Source organism: Chamaea fasciata, unplaced genomic scaffold (genome assembly GCF_029207755.1).
Source record: "Chamaea fasciata isolate MVZ Bird 193981 ecotype frontalis unplaced genomic scaffold, bChaFas1.0.hap1 SCAF_22, whole genome shotgun sequence".
Lineage (NCBI taxonomy): Eukaryota > Metazoa > Chordata > Aves > Passeriformes > Sylviidae > Chamaea > Chamaea fasciata.
This window is the reverse complement of record NW_027094107.1, coordinates 1410619-1438394: the sequence shown is the minus strand read 5'-3', so window position 1 is coordinate 1438394 and position 27776 is coordinate 1410619. Positions and strand designations below refer to the sequence as shown.

The 27776-nt window shown below is 41.9% G+C and overlaps 1 protein-coding gene across 3 annotated transcripts in view; it reads right to left on the bottom strand.

The window, feature by feature from the left end:
• The window catches only part of ATRX (ATRX chromatin remodeler), a 66603-nt gene that overhangs the window by 37855 nt on the left and 972 nt on the right, over positions 1–27776 (bottom strand). Inside the window, exons 2-9 of one of the 3 annotated variants that reach the window (XM_066202297.1) lie at positions 18331–18443; positions 15372–15427; positions 14499–14551; positions 12797–12921; positions 11485–11604; positions 8370–8479; positions 6259–6326; positions 78–3004 (exon numbers count right to left, since the gene is read on the bottom strand). In XM_066202297.1, coding sequence (XP_066058394.1) covers positions 78–3004; positions 6259–6326; positions 8370–8479; positions 11485–11604; positions 12797–12921; positions 14499–14551; positions 15372–15427; positions 18331–18443 — 3572 coding nt within the window. The remainder of the gene's footprint in view (positions 1–77; positions 3005–6258; positions 6327–8369; positions 8480–11484; positions 11605–12796; positions 12922–14498; positions 14552–15371; positions 15428–18330; positions 18444–27776) is intronic. The other 2 variants (XM_066202298.1, XM_066202299.1) reach the window with 2 other exon arrangements.

The window sequence follows — 27776 nt, the reverse complement described above, 5'->3', positions numbered from 1 at the left end:
TTATTAAAAGTCACCCAAATCTCACAAAATTCCTCCGTTAGTATTTTAATTTGTGTACATGAACATCTTTTGCACACCTGATGACTGACAAAATCCTCCATCAGCAGAGAGCATCAAGCTTTCGGTCACCGGCCTGATCTTCTGCTCGTCGCTGCTTCCATCGCCCGTGGAGTTCTGATCGTCATTTTCTTCCTTATCAGATGAGGAAGAGGAAGTGACAACCACCTTCTTTTTTGCCACTTTCTTCTTTAAGTTGCTCTTTTTATTTTCTTTTACTGATCCTCTTTTAGTCTTTTTCTTAGTGTCTTCATAAGACTCCTCATCAGAAGAGGATGAGTCATTCTGTTCTTTCTTGGAAATTTTCTTTTTGTGGCTTATTTTTTTCTTTTCTTTCGTTTCAGTTTGTTTTTTACGCCTCACGGCGTCATCATCAGAACTCTCCTCTTTTTGGGGGGATTTCTCAGTATCAGAGGATAAATCAATGTGTACTCTTTTAGCTACTCTCTCTCTCAATTTCCTCTTCTCAGTAAACACGGGTTCCTTTTTAACTTTGTCGTTTTCAGAAGAATTGCTACTTCCTTTCTCTGCAGATGACTTCTCAAGATCAGAAGAGGAATCATCTTGCTCTTTCTTGTAACCTTTCTTTTTCAATTTTTCTGATTTCTTTGCTTTGCTTTCTGATCCTTTTTTGTTCTTGAGTCTGTCTTTTGAAGACTCCAACTTGTGCTCTTTCTTTGCCGATTTCTCAGTACTCTCAGAAGAAGAATCATCCTGTGCCTTCTTCTTTTTCAAATCCTTCTTTTTCTTAACTTCAGGGCTCTCCTCTTTCTCCAGTGAAGACTTCTCAGCATCAGAAGACTCATCACGTTTTCCCTTTGCAGATTTTTCTTTTGAGTCTCTTGTCCTGTCCTTAGCAGCTGACCTCTTACCCGTTTTTTTATCTTTAGAAGAGTGATTCGTTTCCTGCTCTGGAGAAGACTTCTCAGCATCATCATCTTCAGAAGATTTACCTCTCTTCTTCTTCAGATTTACCTTTCTCTTACTGCTTACCTTTTTCCTCTGCTCTTCTTCAGAGGAATCATAACTATCATCTTTTTGTGAGTATTTCTTTGATTTTTTTGCAGCCTCAATTTCACTCAACATTTTTATCTCTTTTTCCAACTCAGAATCGTAATTTGAAGAATCAGAGTAGTTTTGTCGTTTCTTTTTGGCAGCAGCAGCATTTTTAGCTGATTTGCCTCTTTTAGCATCTAAATCTGAACCGGAAGTGGAACTTTTCCTCTTTCGTTTCCCATTTTCATCCTTTACTGGTTGACTCTTTGGAAAATCCAAATTCTTCTGATTCTTTGCTGGTGTTTCACTGTTGCTCTCACTGTCTGAGGAGCTGTGACTCATCATCCCTGCTTCTTTAAGGACAGCTGGCAACTCATCAGAGTCTGAGCTGTGATCTAAGTCATATGGCTTTTTGGACTTGGAAAGTTTATTAGGACTGGGACCATCAGCAGCGCTATCAGAATTTCTTTTATCGTTTTTCCTCCTGGGTTGCTTGGATGCTTTCCTCTTCTGTTTTTCATTGCTCGTGTCATTGCTGTCCTCTTCTGAGTTGGATGTCAGGGGGCTGATGTCCGTGGGGCGCCTCAGCGGGGTGGTCTTGACGCGCGGCGACCTGCGGAGATCCGAGTCCTCCACGGGCACGGCGTCGTTCTCCGTGGAGGGCTCGCTGCCAGCACTGTGGTTTTGTTTCACAGAATCACAGCTGGCTGCCCCAGGTTGAGATTCATCAGTGTCCTTAGATGCATTGATGTCTTTAGATGCATCAACATCTTTATTGTCCTTTTCTAGGCTGCTGTCATGGCCTTCAGCTTTAACTGTGGACTCTGAAAGGGAAACCGGAGTCAATTTTACAATCAGTTCTTTTGTTCCTTTAGCCGACGATTTTAACTTGGTACCACCTTTGGTATCTTTCACAGGAGCGTTCACTTTTGTGTTTGAATTTAGAGCCTCATGATCTGCTGCTGTGTTTCCGCTGTCCTGCTCATCTGATGGCATCTGAATCTCCATAGCAGATTCCAGAGTCTCAAAAATATCTTCGGGAACGGAGGAGGGGATGGACACGATATCCATGTCTAACGCCTCTGTACTGTTGGGCTCGTACTGCGGTTCTTCATTCCTGCCAGACTTTTTCTCTTCCCCAGGAGCTGCCTTGTTATCTGTCTGTTCCACTGAGGGAACACTTTGATCCATGGGCTCATTGTCAGGCTGCTCCGACACAACTTTTTTCTGTGGCTGTGTGGCGTCATCCTCTTTTAATGCCACATGTTCCTTTCCTTCATCTTTTTTCACCTCATTTTTTTCTGATCTAACCTCAGTTTTTTTCTCTTTGGTATTTTTATCTTTGATTTTAACATTCAATGCTTGAATCTCTAGGTTCAGGCCTTCTTCTAGTGACAGATGAGCTTTTTTCATGTCACTCAGCACAGATTTAAAAGCTTTCAACTGGCACAGCTGCACAGTTGGGCTTATTTCTACGTTTTCTGCAGCGTTTTTCAAAAAGCTTACAAAGCTAGAATTCAGATTTGTTGTAGTTTCAATCAGTTTTTTTGTTTTCTTAAGCAAGTCTTTTGGCACCATTAGTGCTTTATAAGAATACGTTAGTGAACCTGAATATGAATTATCTAATTTTTTTTCTTCCCCGTTACAATTCGCATTATTTCTCTTTGGAGAAAACTTGACTGTGTGGTCATATATTTTACTTTTTTCATTTTCCACTTTCATCTTTTTTTTGTTCTGTTGAAGTAACTGTTCTAAATTTTCAAAGACACTGTCACACGCAGTGACCAAGTCCAACAAAGGCTCTGGATGGCAAACGTAGCAGTGCCACTGGGTATTTTCATCCAGGATAGTCGAGAGCTCCTTTCGGCCCAGGTTGCGCAAAATGCACTTTTTACAGAAGGCGTTATGGCAAAAGTCACAGCAAATCAAATTTCCACCTTCAGCACACCACCTGCAATGAGAAAGGTACAAGTTTTGTCTCCACGTCGACAAGGTGATATATTATTAAGTTCACATATTAAAAAATTCAGGTGATGAATTGTGATTTAAAAATTCAGGTGATCCATTACTCAAAACCGTTACTGAAAGCATGTCTGAAAACTCAATGGAGAGTTGCTAAGTCAGAAAATTCATGTATTGGATTAACAGCTCCCAAAGCTGAAATGGTCAGTAATTTTCAAGCACAATTTCAGAACTGATTTCTTTAAAGAAGATAAAAAGTTAATTAAATCATATTCTCCCTCTTTCTTCTGAAAATTTGTGATTTATTTTACAGCAAAATTAAAGCTCTGTTCTTTCTAGCCTTAACTCATATTACAACTGCAGTACATAAAGACTGAAAAGTGGTGCTCACAGAAACCACAGACTGCACAATTTTGACTGAATTACACATTTAGATATTTGACATAAGGACAGAGAAGTGCTTTGGTATTTCCAAAGTGGGAGATGCATCTGGAGAACTGAGCTTCTCTGGCTCATAAAGTTTAGAATGTCAGATTCTATCCCCATCTTTAAGATGTTAGGAACATGGCACGTTATTTAGTTAAAAATGTGGTATCTTACAAGTGTTTGTTATTAGATTTCTTTATAAAATCTTCTCCTGTTCATATACTAAAACAACAATCAAACAGTTCTAAAAACCCTGGGCTTGAGTACTTCTTTGTGACAAATAATTGTTGATCTAGCTCTTATGTACTTGTCTTTGACAGTAGTGTCACAACTGCAAGGAAAAAGATCCCCAAACCAGTAGAGCTGTGAGTGTTATTTCAGTCGCTGTACTCTCCCATTTTGCACACACTGCAGTCTTTGTGCACTTTCCCATTTTGCACAAATTACAGTCTTTGTGCACTCTCCCATTTTGCACACACTGCTGTCTGTACACTCTCCCATTTTGCACACACTGCAGTCTTTGTGCACTCTCCCATTTTGCACACACTGCTGTCTGTACACTCTCCCATTTTGCACACACTGCACTCCCTGTGCACTCTCCCATTTTGCACACACTGCACTCCCTGTGCACTCTCCCATTTTGCACACACTGCACTCCCTGTGCACTCTCCCATTTTGCACACACTGCAGTCCCTCTGCACTCTCCCATTTTGCACACACTGCTGTCTGTACACTCGCCCATTTTGCACACACTGCTGTCTGTACACTCTCCCATTTTGTACACACTGCAGTCCCTGTGCACTCTCCCATTTTGCACACACTGCACTCCCTGTGCACTCTCCCATTTTGCACAAACTGCAGTCCCCGTGCACTCTCCCATTTTGCACACACTGCTGTCTGTGCACTCTCCCATTTTGCACACACTGCACTCCCTGTGCACTCTCCCATTTTGCACACACTGCAGTCCCCGTGCACTCTCCCATTTTGCACACACTGCAGTCCCTCTGCACTCTCCCATTTTGCACACACTGCAGTCCCTGTGCACTCTCCCATTTTGCACACACTGCAGTCCCTGTGCACTCTCCCATTTTGCACACACTGCAGTCTTTGTGCACTTTCCCATTTTGCACACACTGCAGTCTTTGTGCACTCTCCCATTTTGCACACACTGCTGTCTGTGCACTCTCCCATTCTGCACACACTGCAGTCTGTACACTCTCCCATTTTGCACACACTGCTGTCTGTACACTCTCCCATTTTGTACACACTGCAGTCCCTGTGCACTCTCCCATTTTGCACACACTGCACTCCCTGTGCACTCTCCCATTTTGCACACACTGCACTCCCTGTGCACTCTCCCATTTTGCACACACTGCACTCCCTGTGCACTCTCCTATTTTGCACACACTGCAGTCCCTGTGCACTCTCCCATTTTGCACACACTGCACTCCCAGTGCACTCTCCCATTTTGCACACACTGCACTCCCTGTGCACTCTCCTATTTTGCACACACTGCAGTCCCTGTGCACTCTCCCATTTTGCACACACTGCACTCCCTGTGCACTCTCCCATTTTGCACACACTGCAGTCCCCGTGCACTCTCCCATTTTGCACACACTGCAGTCCCTGGACACTCTCCCATTTTGCACACAATGCAGTCCCTGGACACTCTCCCATTTTGCACACAATGCAGTCCCTGTGCACTCTCCCATTTTGCACACACTGCAGTCCCTGTGCACTCTCCCATTTTGCACACACTGCAGTCCCTGTGCACTCTCCCATTTTGCACACACTGCAGTCCCTGTGCACTCTCCCATTTTGCACACACTGCAGTCTTTGTGCACTTTCCCATTTTGCACACAATGCAGTCCCTGTGCACTCTCCCATTTTGCACACACTGCAGTCCCTGGACACTCTCCCATTTTGCACACAATGAAGTCCCTGGACACTCTCCCATTTTGCACACACTGCAGTCCCTGTGCACTCTCCCATTTTGCACACACTGCAGTCCCTGTGCACTCTCCCATTTTGCACACACTGCAGTCTTTGTGCACTTTCCCATTTTGCACACACTGCAGTCTTTGTGCACTTTCCCATTTTGCACATACTGCAGTCTTTGTGCACTTTCCCATTTTGCACACACTGCAGTCTTTGTGCACTCTCCCATTTTGCACACACTGCAGTCCCCGTGCACTCTCCCATTTTGCACACACTGCAGTCTTTGTGCACTTTCCCATTTTGCACACAATGCAGTCCCTGTGCACTCTCCCATTTTGCACACACTGCAGTCTTTGTGCACTTTCCCATTTTGCACACACTGCAGTCCCTGTGCACTCTCCCATTTTGCACACACTGCAGTCCCCGTGCACTCTCCCATTTTGCACACACTGCAGTCTTTGTGCACTTTCCCATTTTGCACACAATGCAGTCCCTGTGCACTCTCCCATTTTGCACACACTGCAGTCTTTGTGCACTTTCCCATTTTGCACACACTGCAGTCTTTGTGCACTCTCCCATTTTGCACACACTGCAGTCCCCGTGCACTCTCCCATTTTGCACACACTGCAGTCCCTGTGCACTCTCCCATTTTGCACACACTGCAGTCCCTGTGCACTCTCCCATTTTGCACACACTGCAGTCCCTGGACACTCTCCCATTTTGCACACACTGCAGTCCCTGGACACTCTCCCATTTTGCACACACTGCAATCCCTAGACACTCTCCCATTTTGCACACACTGCTGTCTGTGCACTCTCCCATTTTGCACACACTGCAGTCTTTGTACATTTTCGCACACTGCAGTCTTTGTACACTTACCTACACTGTTCATCCATCCCATCTGAATCACGACTGATATCATCACTCATGTAATACTTGTAGCAAGTCTGTAAAGAAAGAGAGAGGACAAGGAATTCTTTATTAAATCTCAACTGAGCCTCAGCAATTCATTAGATTTCAGCAAGCATTAGAAGCAAGCCAGTAAAAGCAGCAGCTGCAAGGTCTTCAGCATTCTAAGGCTTTTACATTTGTTTTAATCTAAAAAAACATCTTCCATGGTCCCAAACCATGACTTATTTAGATGGCTCAAGGTTTGTTTGAAATTTAAACAGGCTTTTGTTTTATGGCTGCATATTTGTGTATTTTAGGACATTGGCTAAATACTTCTCTCCAGTCTGAATGCTTCTTCCATCTATATCCTAGGTAAATCAACACCACATCCTCCTTGACACAATTAATCCCACATAAATTATGATTTTCAGCTGGATGCTCCTTATGCTAGCATGTGATGCCATAAGGCTTTAGATAAAACAACTTCAGCATTTATCATGATGTTAAGATCCAAGAATTCCATTTCCAGGTGCAAACAAAGCATCTTCATTTGAAAACTTGGGAACGGTAAGAAAAAAATACAAATGACTCAGCTAGAAGTACTGATGGCTTCAGGTGCTGAATTGTTGACACAAAATTTTGAAGGTTTGGTGTCATTTTTTTTCTCAGCTGTTACAGAAGAATGTTCTCCTAGACTTGAAGCTCTACTTTGAACAGGCAGTTATACAATTCAGAAAGCAGAAGTGGCTTCATCACCTGAGTTGACAATGAAGATGCCCCCTTAGGTGGAACAGACTTGCACATCTGTTCAACTAAACTATCCAAACAACCAAAATCAATATAAAAGCCCAGTAAAATCTGATGTTTAGACATTTGATGGAACATTCACAGTCAAAGGAGAACAGCTGCTCAGGTCTGGGACTTTAACCCAAGTAGGAGAAAAATAAGGGCAGAACTAGGCACAGAAATAATGGAAGAGATAGAGATGAGGGGCTTCCATTCCTCCCTCTCACATCCACATAAGGCCCTGTTCAATTAAGTAAAACCAGAGAAAATCAAGAGAAACAACCCTTGATGTAATTCATGTAGCAGAGCTCCCAGTCAAGAGTTGCTGTTGATCCCAACACCCTGAGCAGGTTACAAAAATGACCCAGGTCACTGGTGAGACTGCAGGAACACGGGTGTGGCAAGGACAGGAACGCGAGCTGGGACTCCAGTGGAGGTGGGAAAAGGTCACCTGGTGAACTGACTCTTGTAAAAGAAAACAAGCCAGAATGCAGAGAAGAGCCAGCACACCAGCCTAGACGGGCATGGCTGACTGTCAGCTGAGTATCTAACAATAAAGAGGAACTGGGAAGGAGGAGGAGGAAGAGCAGGGAAATGCTCCATGAACAGGATAACACAGAACTGTAGCTCTATCTTTAGCACTATCTTTATAAATACAAAATCTCCACCACTATAGAAATATGCAAGAGAGATCTCTGCAGCTCTTTGAAAATGAACACAGGTCTCCACAGCAGGAGCAGAGACATTTCCTTCCTGCCCTGTCCCACCTCTTCCCTCTGCAGCTGACTCAGGGCCTGTGTGGAGCCACCAGGAAGCCACACAGCTGAAAACTCAGATTTATGGACTAGACCAGCATTGCAAATCTGCCATAAATTAAAACAGTCCAGGAGCCGGCAGAAACTCCAGAGATGGCTTTGAAGCTGCTTTTCTGCTCCTTATTTCAGTGCTGTTTTACATGGAATGCTTTACCAGGAGATGCAGACTTGAATCTGTTCTTAAAATACATTATGAGTAGGCAGAAATTTCAGACAGATCATTTAACATTAAAAATTCACTAAGATTATACCCATAAAGCTGCAGAAGTAAATAACAAAGAAACCACCACCAGTTCAACTGGGATAGAAGAAAAAAAGAAATATAAATTCATAAGTATATTTGCCTTTTTCCCCCTCCTTTTAGTTTCCCTAACTGTAACAGTTAATGACTGAAAACTTTCTTGACTAATGAAATAGAATTACTCCCACAAAAATCCCACCCAAACCAACTAATATGACATTTTGAACCAAAACCAAACAGAAGTGTTTCCCACATACCTTACAAATGAGCACTTTCAGTGTAGGGTGTCTATAGATTGAATCCTTTTGGAAATGGTTCACCTGCTGCCCACAAGCTGTACAGCTCACAATTCCATGGAGTCCTTCTTCTATGGAGAGGATTACAAACCACACATTAATTGTTTGCATCCTTTTTTAAGAAACCTGTGTGTACTATTGCATTTTGTTACAATATTCTGGCCTGTCAGGGTTTTCACAGGCCTTTGTTTCTGCACCACTCAGCACCAGAGAAATCCTTCTGTAACCATTTGCCATTTTAAGACTGATTTTTCTCCTGATTTCTGTGCTTCACTTAGGGTCAAGATACAATTCGTTCCCTTTGAGAGGTTTAAGTTGGGTTAATTGGTCATCCCATGAAAACACACCTAAATTAGAGTCATCACTGAAATTCTTTCAGAGCAGCTCTGATATTCTGGACAATGCTCCCCATTTAATCTTTGCTCAACAAATACCACTGCAATTCATGTTTGGATTATGGCATTTCTTTCACACATAGTTTTAGTTTCTCAAAGAAAAACAGAAAACTCTTACAGAAAATGCAAGCAATCCTGGTAACAGTGACTGGAAAACCTTTTCTCACATTTTGTTCCCTTCTCAATGGTGGTTTTTGGGTTTTTCTGAAACTACAGTTCTGCTATAATCCACATGTTCTCCCCATGTTGCTGATTGCTCCCATGGTGTGTGCACCACTCTGCTGCTGCACCTACATTTGGTCAAAAAAGTTTCTTTTTTTATGCCAAGCCCCCAACTCACTTCAGAAGGGGAGGACTTGGGCCTGGCAGGCTCACTCCATGTCAGGCCCTTAATACTCTGAGACCTTTATGTTTTCAACAGCAGAAAAAAGGGAAATCATTTGTGAAAGTTCTGCACTTCCAAAAGCCCAGTTTGGCATCAAGCAGACCCAGGTTTGGTAAGAGATTACTGAACTGCTCCTTGCTGTCATGCTCAGTGATTAGACCAGTAAGGAAATCAACTCAAACAGATGAATTTAATGATTACAATCTGAGTACAGACTCTGTATTTTTTCTATTTTTAATTAAACAATCAGTACCCCAGAATCAGAACCAAGCTCCAACAGCAGCATGTTAAGGAACTGAATGAACATTGTGAAGACACAGCACAAGCTGCCAGCAATCTGCTGCTGAAGCACAGCCTCAGATGGCTCAGGGGGCAGTGAAACAGCTGATCCACACTCCCAATTCAGTGAAATTCTGAACAGAGGATGTGTTTGCCCCCTCCAGCCATTCCTTCCTGCATGTCCTGCAGAGCCTGTGGACCTGCAAGCCCCTCCCAGGAGCTCCAAACCAGCTCAAAGGCCGGCTCAAACGCTGCTGTGAGTGTGGATGGACACACCCATCCCACCACACTGCTCAGGAAAGAATCCCACACGCTGCAGCACACAATCCAAGCCTGGCACAGCCTTTAAACTGCTGCAGCAACCACTGAGGGGCCCAGCCAACCCAGGGAGAACATGATCTTCCCTGCCAAACCCTGAGCCACTTCCCTCTTTTCCACAACCAAGGGAAAGCACTACAGCCTCCTTCCTCAGACCTGCTAGCTGGCACCAGGAAAAGAGAGAATTTATGAGGCAAACCTTTGCAAACTATGTTACTACAACAAATGATGATGATCCAAAGAAATTAAACTACTACTAATTTGTTAATACTGAGAAACTACTTGGTTAAAAACATTCCTAACTGAATTTATTAGCAAAAATACAAGCACAACCATGCTGCAGACACAAAACTTGAAAATAATGACACAATGCCTCTTAGATCTTAGATAAGAGCATTTGGTTGCTAGAAAGGCAACAGTTCTCCTACCACTATTCCTAATACACACAGGACACATAATCCCTACTAGAAATGCAAATATTTAAAATACACATATATTTCTCAGGCATAGTACATGAGCAACCAGTCCAGATACACAAAGAAGAGCTGCAAATTCCCTAGGGAGGGAGATTAAAAAAGCTGGAAGGGCAGGTGATACAAACTGTCCTGGGGATGCCAGGACAGAGGCCACAAAGCCCAAGCACAAGTGTCCTATCTTCTTAACGCTGTACCCCTGAAGAGTTCTCTTGGACCATATATAGAATTGATATAAGCACAAGTGGAGAAAGCATTCTTATATGAACAGGACATCTTGCACGAATAAAACAGAACCAACTTGTGAAGTTCATCATTTAGAGAAAACGTCAACGCCCAAAATGTCACTGACACCACACGAGCCCAGGTCGTGCACAAGCACATTTCCACACAGTCACATTCACTCCCCTTCACCCACAGAAAGAGCACTCAATAAATTACTGGAAAAGAGAGCAAGGCTCTCAAATGATACAATGGATAAAGGATAAAGAGTGTGTGCACAAGCTGTTTGTATGAATTCCCTGGCTGCTGCTGGAGGTGTGTGAGCTAAGATACTGCCAGTAGGGTTAACACAAATATCCACCTCCTTATTGGCTACCTTATACATAATCCTCCCTCCTCTCCTTTGCTTTTGGGGAAAAAAGAGAGAGAAATTACTTTCCGTTAGTATTATAATCTACCTGACTTCTCAGTTTTAGCAGCAGCTATGGAAAAGCAGCTGACACAGTATCTTTTCAAAGGTAATCCTTACAAGAGCCCACTGGTAGGGAATTCCCCACAATTTCAAAGCAAAACAAAAAAGTCTTGATATTGTTTGAGGGTTTAGGAATTTTTCTTAGCTCTCTGGTGGATAATCTGCCCATACACGTCCCTGCTCAAACATGGCTGCTTTCCTGCTGAGTCAGTGAATGTTCCTGTATTGATGGTGTTCCAATTCCTTTAAAAAAGGAATACCTGCAACACCTGATTGCACCTAATGAAACATCCTTTACCGACCGAAAATAAGGAGTTTAATGGGAACTAATCTTAGCTTTCACTGCTGCATTGCAGGGGCAGCAGTGGAGGCTAATCTCTATCAGCTAAAATCCTTAATGAATAAAAAGCCAGAAGAGTGGAGGTATTTTTAGCATAATTTATCAGAAATATGAACAATTTTTAGATGTACCAAATGTGGTTGTAAGCAACAATTTAAACCCATTTCAACACATGTTTTAAATTGTATTTACCTCCACGCTTTTTGGGAGCTTCAGGTTTCATTTTAACGGTATTTCTGCTTCTAAATTCGGGCCCTTTAAAATCATCTTTGTCTTCATTCAGCACTGGCTCAGGCTGTACAACCACTGTACCTAGAATAATTTTATTTAGAAATTGGAAACCATTACACATCCAAGTGAAGTGCAAAAGTTCTGATTAATAAAGCCAACAAAAAAAAGAAAGTGCAATCTGTTGACTAAAACTCAACAAAGTTTTGAATGCACAGATGTTCACAGAAAAAAAAGAAAAAAAAACCCAAAACACCCAAAACCAACACCACACATTTCAAACTACATCTGTGTTGCAGCTGTAGGACAGAAGCCAAGGACTGAATGGGCTGAGGAGCAAAACCTGCTCTTCCTGCTGTGGCACGTGCAGGACAGGACTGTCATACTACTGCTGGGGGTGTAGGACAGGAACTTGTTACCAATAAAGGACATCACTTAAATCCCTCAAAACCCTGTGCTCTTCTCTCTTTGCCCCCTTCTATTCAGTTTCCTTCGTCTTCATTTATTTCAGTACGAAATAAACAAAAAAGCGATAGAATAAAACCTGCTTTATCTTTAACGAGATTCAAAATCTGACATTTTCATTTAGGCAAAGTGCTAATCAAAATTACATGAAGGAAAAAACCACATCTTTCCTCCTTAAGAGCCCAGTTTTGTTGTGAGGACACTGAAAATAATCTGATATTCAAAAAAAATCATTTTAGAGTTGCTGCTCTCGATACTGCTACTCATGCAGTGAACAGCAGCAATTTTTCCTGTAACTTTCATAGGTAGGAAATGGAGGAGATTAATCCAACTCACTGCAGCTAAGAGCAGAGGGATGTAGCCCTACAGTATTAACTGTTTCTAAAAGGTGTTTAAAAATAGATCCAAAAAAAGGCTTCCCCCCCCCCCGAGTTAGTTTTGCATTTGTTGATCTAATTGCTAATAACCTCAAAGGCAGTAAACAGTAAAATAAGATCTCCAAGTGACAGAGCTTGAGACTCCTGAAAAAACAGCAGAATAAATGATTTCCCCTGTTTTGTGATGGTTTTACACAGATGTCAGCAGGCATTTGAAATTAAGCCACCAGCACAACCCTGTGCACCCACAGATTAAAATCTGCTGGTTCCAAACTGAAAGTGCTCAGGCTCCTCCTTTTTGTGGACAGAAAACCAACAGCACCTTCAAGAGGCATTTTACTGACACCTGTGCATTCTAGTGAATCATTTATGCTGCATCATAATCTCGCCTAATTTGCTGAATTCAGAAACAAACAAACAAAGACACGACCTACCTTTAGGCAAGCTTTGCATATCTACATCATTCTCTGAGTTCTCATTTGAAATATCTTCATTTACAGTTTCATCTACAATTTGTTCATCGTCTGACCCAACATATTTTGTTACAACTGTAGGTTTCCTGCATAGACAGAAAAAAAACATGCTCTAACAAACAGTACAAACTGCAATTCAGGTAAGCTTTGCAGGCAAAACACCATATGAACTGTGAAAAACTATGCTCTTTTAAAATTAATTAAAGACATGATGAGCTGGGATGCTCCAAGTTATTACTATACAATTGTAGGGTAATTTTCTGGTTTGGAACAGGATTTCTCCCCTCCTACATGAATTAGAATTATATACTTATAAAATCTTTTTGTTGTAAAATGGAGGTTTGATGTATTTTTAAGAAAGTCACAATTCCAGGAAAGAAATCTCAGTGAAACTCAGGTGAAGGTCTGCTCATGAATTTTATCCATCATTCCAGGTTTACCAGGCAGCACAGAGAGAACACACGGATATTAGCAAATTACAAAAAGCATCTTGGCAGAAGAGATGCTTGCAAGAACATGAAGGAAATGCAGAAAGAAATGAAAAAGCCAACTAATGAACAAAAGAATCAGCTGACAGAATTCCACACAAACAATTTAAAACGGAAGCCATGAAAATGAATGAATTTACTATGTCAGGATGGGAAGAAAATAATACAGAATGTGGAGCAAATTTTTCAGTAGTCTGAAGGCAATGCAGGAACTACTGCAGGACACTGGTTTTTGTCAATACAAGGTACAGTATGATAAATAGATGAGTGAAAAACCCTTTAGTGATAAGACAGGAAGCAAAAAACAGGACTAAAAAAAGTATGTAAATTAAAAGAGTTCAGCAGGACTGGATCCAAAAGATGAGGGAGAAACTAAAGCCAAATATAAAACCACACTTGCAAATACAGCATCAAGACAAACATGAAAAGGAGACTGAAGAATATTAACTCCAGCAGGCATGATAAAATAAAGCAACCTGGATAGAAAGGGAAGTGAAAGGAGATCCAGACTTCTAAAGAGCAGCACTGAGGCATCTTCTGAAAGCTCAACTCCCTGCACAGTTCACTGGGATTTAATAGAAATCACAGAGGACAGAACTTGAGTGAGCATCAGCTGAGAGCAGATGAGGAGCACTTTGACTGGATTCAGTCTGCTCTTACTTGGGACACAAATCATTTGTCTCCTGTAGGTTCAGGAAGCTGGTAAACAATTCACTCCATACTTTTTAGATCAAAGAGGTTAAAAGGATTAAGCAGGGATACAGAAAATGGCAGTTTCTGCACAGGACAACTCAACAGCACAGTCTGATGCTGCACTCTCCCAACAGTCAGTCACATCAAACCTTTTTTTCTGCATGACCCAAATTACATCTTTGGAAGAATCCTACATGTACGAATAGAAGGACTGAAGGAACTTTTGTACAAACTCCTCTGTCCTGAAGATAGGGGATAATCTTGTCTTTGTAAATAATAATCAAGCTTTAGCATCTTAACCTTTCAATCCTGAGAAATGGTTTGAATTTTAAGTGTACCATGAGACATTTGTTTTACCAGCACTTCATAACTTCATGGATTTATACTGGTGTGGACCAGAAATATTAGACACAGTGCACCCACTTTTCTATAGCTTCCCACACCCAAAAAGTGATTCATTTGTTTTTATTTTCCAAACCAACCTTTTGGAACGGGATGATCCTAAGGATTTGTTTCTTTCTGAAGAACTACTTCCCTAGAAACAAGAAAAAAAATGTCAAAGTCAACACATTTATATCCAAGGGAACTGTTAAAAACCAGTTTCTTGCATTAACTAGAAACAACTCAGAAATCACCAGTGCCCTTATAAAAAGATAATTTTAAAAGAGCAGCAGGAAAAGCAGACATCACAACTGGCAATTTTAAGTTTATTTAAACTGAATCTCTGGAATTTCAGGTCAGAAGTCAGCGGCTCACAGAGGTCTGGGAATGCTCTTCTTGCTCCATGAAGAAAGCATCCCCTTTTCCAGGACACCCTTGCAGAGGCTCTGGCATCAGGAGTAGCAGCAGCCACAAACTGCAGCACAACAGACTCCTGGCATGTGGCTCCTGTGCCAGAAAGCACTGCCTGCCTTCAGAACTAAACTGATTTTTCAATGATTTTTGCACTCAGATCATAGCGAGGTCTGAGCAGTTGAAAATACCTGAATTTACAGCAGTAAAGGCAGGGCAGTGGCACTTGTGTTTTCACTACAATGTTAAGATCTTGTCCACTAGAATATTTCCAATAGGAGAATGGACAGAAGTAACAAACACCACACACACACACACACACAAAAAAATCTGCTCAGTTTAACATAGATCCAGTACATCCATTTTTACATTTTTTTAAAGGAAGCATATCTGCCTAAAGAGCAACTAAGTACCTACTGCAATCTGAGTAACAGGGTGAAAGGGGATGGCATTAATGGGTGCTTCTGACAGTACTATTGAAACATTTCTTGTAAAAGCAAGAGTGAACTCAGCCACTGTGCACTAGACTTGCAACCAGAATTCAAAAGCATCTTTATTCCTACCTCATCCCTGTTGTTCTCCATTGAAGCTGGGCTTCCTTTAGGTTCTCTACTTTTACCTGTGGAGAGAAATTAAAGGAGTCCATTGAGATGCAAGGAACATCAGAAGTTCTTCACATCACAGCACTGTTTGTGTTTTACCAGCCTGGATAGAGATAACTGTGACTTCCAGAGACAAATGGCTGCACAACAGAAAAGACATTTCACTGTGGGCATAAATTTTACAGAAATAATTCAGAAATCCCTTTCAGTTCAGTCCCTGGGACCCTTGCTGTTGGTGAAGAAATACTGAAGCACTGCAAGTGCAACTGCATGCAGAAATAATATCATTAGTGCATTGTTGCTGATCTCTAAGAATTCACTGTAAGTATTTTCTTTCACACATCTTGACATAAGAAACAAAGTATTAAATCTGGGATCACGGAACCACAGACAAAAATCCCATTTGATCCGAGTTCTAATGAGAATTCCTGTTTCTCAAGCTTGGGAACTGTGGAATATAAAGAGCTGCAACCTATTGGCACCTGCTCCAATCCAGCAGTCCTGGAAATGGAAGGGAAACTTTGGAGTTCAGTGACTGAATGATTCTTGTATGAAGTTGCTCCAAAAGTTTAGGAACAGCAGGATTTTAACAGATGCTACTGAGTAGGAAGCATAATTACAGGATACTTATCAAGATTATTTGTGATTTGAACAGAAGACTACTAGCACTGCAACTTCTTTATCCTTAACCTTCAGTTTTGGGGGAAACCAAACAATTTACTTCTATACTTCAGGAAAACCGAATCACTTAAAGAATTCATTGCTGGATATTTGACCTCTGCAGAGCTGAGTGAATTGCAGGGAAAATCATCCAGCCATTTCCACATCCGAAGGAGGAAACACAAAATGGAAGCAGACAATGTTTTTGGCCTTTTTAAGTTTCTTCTGTAAAATATTAAAGGCATTCCCTGTTGTGAGGGAGGAGCATGGAAGGAGAGTGATATTTCTGCTGGAGCTTGGATACTGCCCACCTTCTACTCTTGACCAACTCTGCCTGAGCGATAAAGCCATGGAAAATAGCAGCTTGGAGAGCCTGGCAGAGCTTCCCCTGCTCTGGCAGCCCCAGTGTGTGCAGGCTCTGCACTCACACTGGCAGCCTGGTGCACATGTGCTGTTCCAAAAGCAGCTGAACGTGCTGCAGTGCCAGTTTCTCCTGGTGCCCACCAAGGGACCCTGGGGGCTGCAGCCATCCCCTCCCCTGGCTGCCCCTGCCCAGCCACTCCAGGGCTATCAGGGAGCAGAGCTTCCCCTGGGATTGCTGCTCCAACCTTGGAACAAGAGCAGGCAGGCTGGTTCTCCTGAGCTCTCTGTGACTCTCCTGCTGGCAGCCATGCACTCAAAAAGAGGGAGACATCCAGTTCCAGTGCAGAGGGGATAAAGAACATTATCAAGGCTCTAAAGCAAGTACTGCTTCCTGTTTTAACTGATCTCTGTGTGTGGCAGAGACAAAAGTTTAGGATATGAAGTAATATCAGCTAATACCCAACTGATTTCTAACATCCAGCCTTCCTGGGCCACACTTAAAAGCACCTTCACCATCATCTCCCTCCTCACAACACTCTGCCCAATAGTTCACACATCCTCCAAATGCTGGAACAAAACAAGATCCATTACTAAATAAATCTGATTTGGCCCCAGTCACATCCATGACTTCTGCTGGTGTAATGAGCACCCTCTCATTAAGAAAAAAAAAAAGCAAGCACAGTTGCTACAGACATTTTCGTTATGAACATTGGGAAGGGAAGGAAATTTGCACAGTAAATTCTGGCATTTCCTAATATTTAAGTGTTTAAGCCTGACTCTTCAACTTTAGTATGTTCTTTTAGATCTCAAAACCAACACTAAAATATGCCTGCTATGAATTTGCAAGTGGATCCATTTCAAAGACAATCTGTGTTTTACAGCAAGGAACCAAATGCTAATTTTGAGCTACAGAGGATAAAGGGAGGCTTCTTTTTCCTCAGCAAAATTTCACTTTGAGATGCATCTACATTCCAGTTTATTTTACTGTTCTGCTGAAGCACCACATGAGTAGTTTCTTTTTCCTGTGCTAACAGCTCAGTTTGATGCTGACACGAGGAGGTGAATGCCACACGCAGCAGATTCTCTCTCTCTAAACAAAACATTAAAAGATAAAAACTACACACCAAAAAACCCATGGCAGATATGACTTCAGACAACAGGAGTTTGGAAATAAACTCTATAATACAGCCAGCACACTCTTCTCCTGCACTCCACCACATCAACACAACTTTTAGCTCATTAAGCAGCAGAGATTGAAAGGTTTCGCACCTGTATCCAAGTTAAACTAAGAAACAAATTTAACCAGTTACATTTGGAAACAGATTTTATTCAGTACTGACATGAAATAATTTCACTTTTCATCACTGTCATCAAAGTGTTTAAACTTCATTACCTGTTTCTAACTTAGAAGTAAAAATTTCCAGTATCAATTCTGACCTAGTGTAGCACTCTAGTTATTTTAGAAGTATTCTTCTCAAATGTTTCGAGATTATATGTAGAAATCTTTTCCAAATTGCTATGAAAGCATAATCTCCAGAACTTCTTCCACACCTACAAGGTCTGTAAAAGCATTACTAGAGCACAAAAACCAAGACACTGCATTTATAAATTCAGGAACACTGAACAGGGAATTCCTGGCATAGAAAATACCTGAGTATTTGGTTTCTTGTGCTTCAGAGAAGGGAAATTACCACAAGATGAAATTTTTTCACCTTTAGAAAGATCCAGAACTGAAATAACTATTGTATCAAAGGCCTGTTGTGTATTTATCAAGCTTAAATCACATTAAGACGTGGTATAATTACCCCAGTGAAGTGTGATACAATGAAATAACATCAACTTATTTGACTTTAGACTCACATATACATTAAAAATGAACATAAAAATGTCTTTTTACCTATACTTTTGTTTTTAGATAATGCTGGAGGAGAGTTTGCGTCCTCAGACTCTTCTGATGAGTGAGCCAAGAAGTCATGGAGTTTCTGTACCAATGTATTCAACTTGCTTTCGCTGTTAAAATACAAGTAACACTCAGAGTTACTTACGCACCTCACTCCAATTTATCAAGCTTGAAAGCTTATGTTTAATCTCAATTAATACACATCCACAAGAGATTTAAACATCTGTTTCTGTGTGAGTATATCGGAGCAAATAAAAAACACGTATTTTTACTAAATACTGAATGAAACAGTAGGTGCAGCCTTAGTGACAAGAAAGCATAAAAAGGCTATTTTAAGTCACTTTCACTGTTTACAATTATTGACAACATTCAAGAATGTCAAAGTGGTAATTCTGCTATGACATAAAGACAGCAAAAAATTAATATTCTACTTGTCAAAAGCCAGATAGGTAAGAATGGTAAAATCTTTATTTTATTACCAAAAATGTCACCTTTTTGAAACCATTAGAACTAACAGAAGAGTTTCACCTGCAAAGTTAGAAACAAACAGGTCCACTGGATATGAAAGTTTGCTGATGCAGAACTTGTATTAAATCTGCCATCTACATACATGTTGTGTGGTGGGGATTTTGTCAAGAAACAACCATGCAGGACCAGATCATTCCTCGATCGGTTTGAGTGCTGACGATTATTAATTCATAAAAAATAACCCCCTGGCAATTTTCACTAGCCACTTTCAGATCCCAGCAACAGCCCTGAGTACATTCACTGATTAAAATTTAAAAAAAAAAAGCAACACCTCGATCCCAGGCTTGCCTTAACAAGCTGCACCATTTCATAACCTCCATGTTACCCCACATTTCATGTGGTTTATTTCTCCCAAAACTCCTGCCGTTCCCCAGGCCAAGGCATTTCCAGCTGCCCTGACCCAGGCCAAGGGTGCTCAGCCCCTGGTCAGAAGGTGTCACTGAGCTGTTGCTGTCTGCTCCCTGCCCTCCTTATCAGCCCTGTGGAACCTGTCCTGACTCATCAGCCCTTATCTGCTGCTGCAGACTTTTCCCACTCCTGACCGACCCCATCCCCAGCAGGAGTGAGCCCAGATGGAGGATAAAGGCTTTCCACCCTCCCCACTGATTGTTTGTTTCCCCATTAATTTCAAAATAGTCTTCTAATAGCAAGAAGAAATTACATTCCCTGTGCCTGTTTTATTGGTCATGAGAACTTTTGACTATTCGACCTGATCATCCACCTTTACCATCACTACTGTTTCTCCGAACACATCAATTTATTAACTTCTGACTTTCAATTTGTTAGTGCTAAAAAAAAAAAAAAAAAAAAAATCTCATTTTATCAGAAGGAGTTGCAGGTGAATGCTCTCTTGAGCAGTGAGGGAATATCCTCACCCCAAAGCCAGTGACTATTCCAACCAGTGAAAATAACCACATAAAACAGCATATACCATCCATTAAAAAATCATCTGTAATTTCTTTAAATCTCAAAATTAAACAGAACAGCACCGTGCAGTGAAAAGGTTTTCTGCATAAGTGAAGGGCACTTTTCCTTTTGAGACTACATTTGTACCATCAATCACTGGAGCAAGTGTGAAAGGGCAGAACAAAGCTCTTGAACTCTCAAGAGTACCTTAAAATTTTTCTCTCAATCTGTCCAAAAGTCTTTCCCTCTAATTACTGGACTCATGCTGCTACACAACTGCCAGTTCCCTAATCTTGGGCTTCCCTTTTCCTCACGGATGGAAGGCACACTTGGAAAACATTACAGAAGATGATAATGGTACACTGCAGTCTTAACAGCTTGCATGCTCTCCTTTAGGAAGGAGATTTAATGACAATTTACTACCATTAAGTGAAAAAAAAAATTAGAGTTGTTCAGAATTATTCGATAATAAAAGCATATAAAGAGATTTTACATTCATTCCAGATGGTCTGAAGAAATAAAGCACATTTAGTAAGGCCACAAGAAAGTACATTTTTGGGAGTAAAAACAACAACAGCAAAAAAGCCACACATGTGGAATTCTGCTCATTTAGTTTATAAATAACTTGTTTTGGTAACAGCATTTTAGAAAGAAAATGGGAGCTCTAGGTGAGTTTAGTATTACTGTTGTCAATTCAGAATGAATTCAGAATAGCATGTGTCTTTGTGACTAATACTTGGAACATTATCTACTACTCTTCATTAACTCTTGTCCTAACTAATGTAAAATTATCATTTTCAGAGGAAAATGTTCTTGCTGACAACCAAAAGATGATCTAGAAACTAATACTAAAAAGCCTTCTCAACTTGCTTTTTCTCCTGATTATTCATCATTTTGTACCATAAGCCTTTGTTAAGGAATACCAGGTCAAGTCTAAGTGAAGGTGTTACACTTACCATACTTCACTAGAGAGAAATGTTAATTTAGGGCAACGCTTTATCCGGTTTCGTACAAAACTGATTTTATGTTGTTCATTTATACTGCAGAATAATAATTTATTATTTTTGTTTAAAGCTTCTACTGCAAAATGCCTATTCTTTGCAGTACAGACACAGTCACTATTAAACTGATCACAATCTACAAAAGTGTGGTTTTTAATAAACACAGGAGCCTGAAAATGTAGAATCACCTCTGAAGCACTACTGAGGCAAACAGGCTCCTCTACACTGACAGTCCCCAAGCTATTTATTAGTGTTTTCACACTGGAGTTTTCTGAGCAAATGGCTTTCCCACCACTGCAGAGCTATTTCAACACTGCTCAGCCTAATTAAGGCAGGACTGAAAGGGAAGGTGCCCTGCTATTACTGGTTTGGCCATGAACCTGATTTGTGACCTTGGGAGCTGCCTTGGAACTCACCATTCCTCACCTACATTCAGAGCAAGCGCTGTTAAAGCAAACAAGAAACGCCCGGCCCTTTACAAGCCATAATATCCATGATAACAAACAATAACCACGATAACAAACCATCCAGAGTAGGCAAATCACCTGTAAATGAGTCCACTAATAACCAGAATAAATAAGAGCCAGACAGATTGTGTCCCAATCTAGACACAACACACTTCATTCCCACTGGCTGCTGAGAGCCGTTCCCTGGGTGTTCTCAGCTGTACCACGTTTGGGTCCTGGGGGGCCACGGGGGTGACAAACTTCTCTGCAGAGATGCCAAAAGCTTCCCCCATGTCCAGCTGGGCCAACAGCAGCCTGCTCCAAGAGGAGCTGCGGGCCAAGGCTGAGCCCCTCAGCAGTGCCCGTAGTGCCTCTGGGTTCGTGTATTTGGGAAGGGAAAAAACCTGCTGCAAAACAGCAGCTGGAAGAGGGGAGCAAATGTGTGACAGCAACAACCCTGCAGACACCCAGGCCAGGGGGGAAGGAGGGGAGGGGGCACATCGGGGTCACAGGAAAGATGCCTCAAGTTTTAGCTTTCATATTCTCCAGATTCTGCACTGCGTTAGTAACTCTGAACTTCCTACACAGTGTGAGCAAGTTCTCCTCACAGCTCAGCCAGACAGAACAATCCTTCTCCAGCCCCAGAACCACGGACACCGCTGCAGCTTCGGGCCCAAAGAGTGCAAACAGCAGTGAATTGAGGAGAGCAATCTGGGAGGAGGGACTTTGGTACCTGAAGGTGTAACTGGACAATTAACCCCAACATGGAAACGGACCAAAACTTATAAAAGTGTGAAAACCCATCATCCATCTTGGGTGCAGCCACAGCCAGGCTCTTGTCCTGCCCAAGGTGGATGCTTTGCAGGCATTTTTAATAGATCCCTGCTTTATTCCTTTAACACTAAGTCAGCCTCTCCAGGCATCGGGAGGACCCAGCCCTGCCAGGGGATGCCCAAAGGAGGCTGTGAGCCCACGGGAACCCTCCCCCGGAGCAGTTCCCTCCTGAAGCCCGTGGGATGGGGAAGGACCACGCTGGAGCAGTTTGGGAAGAGCTGCAGCCCGTGGGAAGGACCCACATGGGAGGAGCCCATGGAGAAGCACGTCCCATGGGAGGGAGCCCACACTGGGGCAGGGAGGAGTGTGGTGAGCTGAACCACAGCCCCCACTCCCACCCCCTGCACCGCTCACCAGGAGGAGACAGAGAATCAAGGAAAGTTGAACCTGGGGAAAAGGAAGGGTTGGGGAGAAGGTATTTTAACCTCGGGGATTTATTTCTCATTACCCTACTCTGGTTTGATTGGCAATAAATGAAGCTGAATTCCCCAGGCAGAGTCTGTTTTGCCCACGGCGGCAAATGCTGGGTGATGTCCCTGTGCTTATCCCAACCTGAACTTGTCACTGTCCTGTCCCTGCCCAGCTGACTGTGCTCCCCCAGAGCAAATCACATCACCCTGGACAAATTCAGTTTTAATGAACACTTTTCATTTGGATCTAACGTGCCACACAATCACATGATGGTATTTCTTCTGAAGGCAGGTGAGGTGATGAAAATTCCTACCCAGGGCAGTGGAAGGAGCAGCACTGAGCACTCCAGCAGCAAACCCAGGACACACCGGACTGTCCTCTGAAACTGCACTGAAAACCTTGGGTTTGCACTCAACTTCTTTTTGTACTTTAAAAGTACAAGTGGGGAATAACCCAGTTATTGCCAACATCTGGAACAATAATTTGAAAGCTGCATTTTCTTTAAACAAACACCTAGCAACTATCACTCTAAACAAGTGTCTCTCATCTGCATTTCATGTGGCTCCTGAAAGTGGCACGGGAGTCCTTTCAGCTTTTATCTATCCCAATGCTGAAAAATATGCTTTTTTAAACCATAAGCCTTCCTTAAGTTCAGCACTTGTCTAAGATATTTTTGTGTTTAAACTTTTAAAATAGTTCAAGGCACAAGTTTTTTAAACGCATGTTTACAGTTGCTTCAAATTAAGTCTCCGTCTTTTTTTCACTTTTGAAACCAAAACACTGCAGAACAGCTATTAGGCAGACAAAATTAAACAATCCCGCGGAAAAATAATTCAAGAAAAATAAAACCAGACGTACTTTTAAACTGCTGGTCTGTAGACAACTGTCCTGTGCTTCAGACTGTGTTAACAGCAGAAATTCAACAACCCACAGCAAAACTCTCAATATTTATTTAGGATGGTGGGAAAAGAGGCTACTCCTAAGCCTTGATGTAATCAGGCCAGTGTTTTGTCACCTGCAAATATCCATTAAAGTTTTTGCTGATGAGAAGGAAAAGGGTTAGAATTAGCCCAGTTCAAAGGTTTCAGTTACGTTGTTGTTTCACATAAAATATGTCAATATGTCAACACATGAATGAAATAGTTTAAAGCTGTGGGAAAGAGTAAGAGGATAAAACCTCCAGTAGGAGTTGTTTTATTTTCTTATCCAATTTAAAAAAATGGAGTGAACACACCACACCTGCCATGTCCTAAGAAACTACTTCTATCAGAAAAAGTACAAAACCAGAAAATACAAGCAGCCTACCATTAGATTACTTGAACAGGTAAAACATGGTTTTAGAATGGTGGGGAAGCAGAGCACTTCATCCCAGTGTTTGTTTTTTAACTCACCAATGGTTTTCTGCAGGCAAAAGCAAGGTGACACTGTAAGTCCTAGAGCAGATTGAACTGACTGGATCAGACACATCAGAAAATAACTGAACACTAAAGCTCTGACTGAAAAGAGATGAAGGCACCCAGCACTTCCTCAGAGGTTCTGCACCTGACACTTTGTTAACACACACTCACTTCTTTACTTTGTTTAGAACTGACTTTTAATCCATGGGGGCTTAATCAAGTGATACCTGGTACAGCTGAAGACACTCAATGATGTGGGTGAAGTAATTTTGGAGCTTAGATACAGCATAACAGGTTCACACAAGTAAACAGAATTATCTTCCTCCAGACACTCAAGGGGAATAAGAAAGCAACAGTTCAAAGTCACTGAGAGACCCTTTATTCTGTTCAAAGAAGATTACACAATTTCTATCTGTTGACATGGTGTGAGTTATCACACTTCATTCACTAAAAAGTGGAAAAAAAACCCCCAACTTTGTTTTTAACCTGTTTCTTTAATGGCATCTTAAAAAAACCCAAACAAGCAACGTCATCACAAACCCACAAGGCAAAAGTAAGACAGACAATCTCATTGTTAGGTTGGTTCAATGCCACACCGAAGTGTAACTTCAATGGTAAAATACCCTGCAAGCTGAAAAAGACTGAAACTGTCACCTGAAAATCTAACCACAGCATTTCCACCTTTATGAGACAAAAACCACGTGAAGTGCACACCTCACCCTGTTGATTCAGGAAAGGAAGCTCCGTGTAGCACACAGAACACACAAAGCAAGCTGTGTTTCAAATGTTTAAACACACTCTGTGAGAAGGGAAGGAAGGGCCCCACGACCAAGGGACCCCTGACTGTAAAAGCGCCTTTTGCTCCATTTGCCTTCTGGAGCTCATTCTCCACAAAACCTCCTTCAGGACCAGCTCTGCTGAGAACCAAAGCCTGGCCCTTCAACTCTCCCACAAATCCCCAACCACAGCTGCCACAGCTTTGAGGGCTGCAGCTCATCCCAAAGCCAGATTTTCATTTTACAAGATAAAAGCCATCTCGGTCTCAAATTTATTGCCTATTTTTCAGTTTTGCTTGACATGACAGAGGCATTTGCCCAACAAAGCCTCTAGGATGAACCATTAAAACCTACAGTTGGACCCACTCAGACAGAAATTTCTACAACTATGCAGCTTTTGGACTTGCAAATAAACTGCTTCAATGGCACTACAGCTGACATTGGTCAGAAACCGGTGTCATCAAGTTCTTGATTTTTTTCAAGGTTTCACTCCTTTTCTAAAAAAAAAAATCCAACCCAAAACAAACCCAACACAAATCAATCCATCACCCATCCTAAGTGACAACTACATTTCAGCACAGGCCATGAAAGCTTTATGCTCCTCCTCTAGTAAATAAATCAGAACACCTCACCTCTTTTCAAATCAACATAAAACCTTCCATGATATTTGCCACTGAACTTCTACAGTTTCTTCTTTCTCCTGCTGCCACACCAAAGGAACAACCTGCCACTGACCCACCCATGAACTCATTTATGTTTCCAAATCACCTGCAGGCAGGAGCTGAGCTCCAGTGACACAAAATGTGATTTCACGAGGTTCAGCACTGTCCTCAGGCCTTCCCTTCATAAAAGACACTTCTGGTAATCCAGTTCAAAATGTACTTGGTCACAGGCTGCAGACATTTGTTTTTATGTTGAACACAGCACATTTTAGCATGATTTGGATATTTTCTTTTGGTGAGGCAGAGGCACATAAAAGGACTCTCTTTTCCACCCTTCAAGCAGAGGGTACAAGGAGTTAGTCTGTAACAGAACTGAGAATTTCAATTCCCACAATGTTCAAGTCACCCTGTTGCAGACTTTGTATTAAACACCCCTGCGACACACCAAATCGTTTCCTGCAAAAGACACCTTCAGCTGAGCCCTATGAAGAGCCTGACACAAAGTTCGCAAAGCCCTAACAGAAAGCATTGTACAAAAGCAGAAATAACAAAGTCTCTGCAGTGAGTTCCTGGCCCAGAGAAGTTCATTTAAGCCCTGCAGACGCTGGTTCTGGGCCACACCTGGCGCTGAGGATGACACAGTTTTGCTCTTCCTCAGGAAGAGCCGAAGGATCTGCCTGTGCCCATTCCAGAACAGTGTGGAAGACAGAGAACTTTCACTGTCCCTTCAGGGAATACAGGAGATTGGTGTTGACTTACTTCCAATTATATCATCGTGGCATCAAGTAACACACCTCAAACAGCCCTGCCATGTCCCTCAGAACAAAGACACTCATCTGACTCAAAAGAGCAGACAATTTCAGAAAAGCTTTAAAACCAAATGGCCAATATCACACTGAGAGGTGAAAAGTCTGGATTAAAAAAAAAAAACAAACTCAGGAATGAAGACTATTTTGCCAATTTTAAAAAAAAACCAAACCAAAACCCCTACATTTATTGACTACCAGATAGTTCAAGTGAGGAAGATTCAAAACTTGTTTTCCTATTGCTGTGCTTATTTTATACAATGCATAAACGGGTAGGAACAGGTTAGGTCACTATGACAAAGGCTCCTCCCTTAAATAGGAAAGGACAAGGAAAAAAAAAAAAAAAAAAGTAGCAGTTTTTTGGGGCAAAAGTTATTGAGGCATTTTTATAAATATTTATAGAGGCAGCACTTTTTAGAAGTTTCTTAGGAGGTTACTCCAGTTTTCATCATTCTAAATTTCTCATCTGGGACATGGGAGGCTCCCACGGATCTTAATATTTAATAAAAATATTCCTGCAACAAAAGTTGAAAACTTCTCCAGGAGCAGACTAGCATCGATTGATGATTTTCCTCTGAAACACTGTAAGTCAATCTTCCAGAAGCGCTGGGAATACATTTTCCATCCAAACTCAGGTTTTTTGCACATCTTCCCAAGAATTGTACCAGCAATCCCCCAGCACAGCTCTGCCATGGACACAAGTGCAGAGAGCAGAGGATGAAGTGGCAGAAGCACAGGCAGCTGACAGCCACCAGCACTTGTGGGAAATGGAAACAAGAAGAAGCCAGGGTGAGTTTTTCTCTTTCATTTCCTTCTCCCCAGCTCCAGAGTTCAGCAGAACTGGAGTGGAGGGCACTAAGGCCAGGCCTAGGCAGTGTCCAGGGCCGTGTGTCACTGCATGGCCATGCCCAGCTCCTGAACAGATCCTGGGAGGTACAAACTGCTCAAAGTGAGCTCTAGTATTGGAACAAACATTTAAACTGAGTGAGAACTGAGCTCAGGAACAGAAGGAAAGTTTGGAGCATCAAAACATTGTTATGTCTACTCAAAAGCAGTTGGTCACAGGGCTGCTTCCTCCTCCACCCAAAGGCTGCACACCATCTCAGACCTGCTCTGTCCCTGCTTTCTGATCCTTGAGGTCACAAATAATGTGAAATAACCCCATCCTCTCTGCACGGAAAATGTTTGAGCTTCTGTATCCTCTTCCTCCAAGGCAGCCCCTTGCTAGCAATGCTAATTGTGGCACTAATAACAACACAAGGAAAGGTACAAACCCTGCATGTTACTGACCACGAACAAGTGGTTCAAAAAAAGACAAACAAGATTAGGGACAACAGGGAACAAAATATGACAATCACAGTAAAACAAAAAGCCAAGTGGTCCAAACGGAAGAGTGTTTTTCAGAATATAAAATACTAATGAAGACTGCAAACCAGGCCATAAATATTAGTAACTCAGATGTTTTTGTTCTACAAAAATCCAACCCTGCACTTGATTTTCAAGGGCTGGAGAAGGAAATGGAGAAAGCTCCTTAATCAGCACTTCAGCAAAATAATCACTGCAACAAAAGAAGTTGTTTAAACTGTCAAAGTATTTCAACAACACAGAGGGAAGAAAGTGGGAGATAGAAGGCCAAAGGATGAGAGATGGACAATCCCTGTCCTGCAAAATAAGTA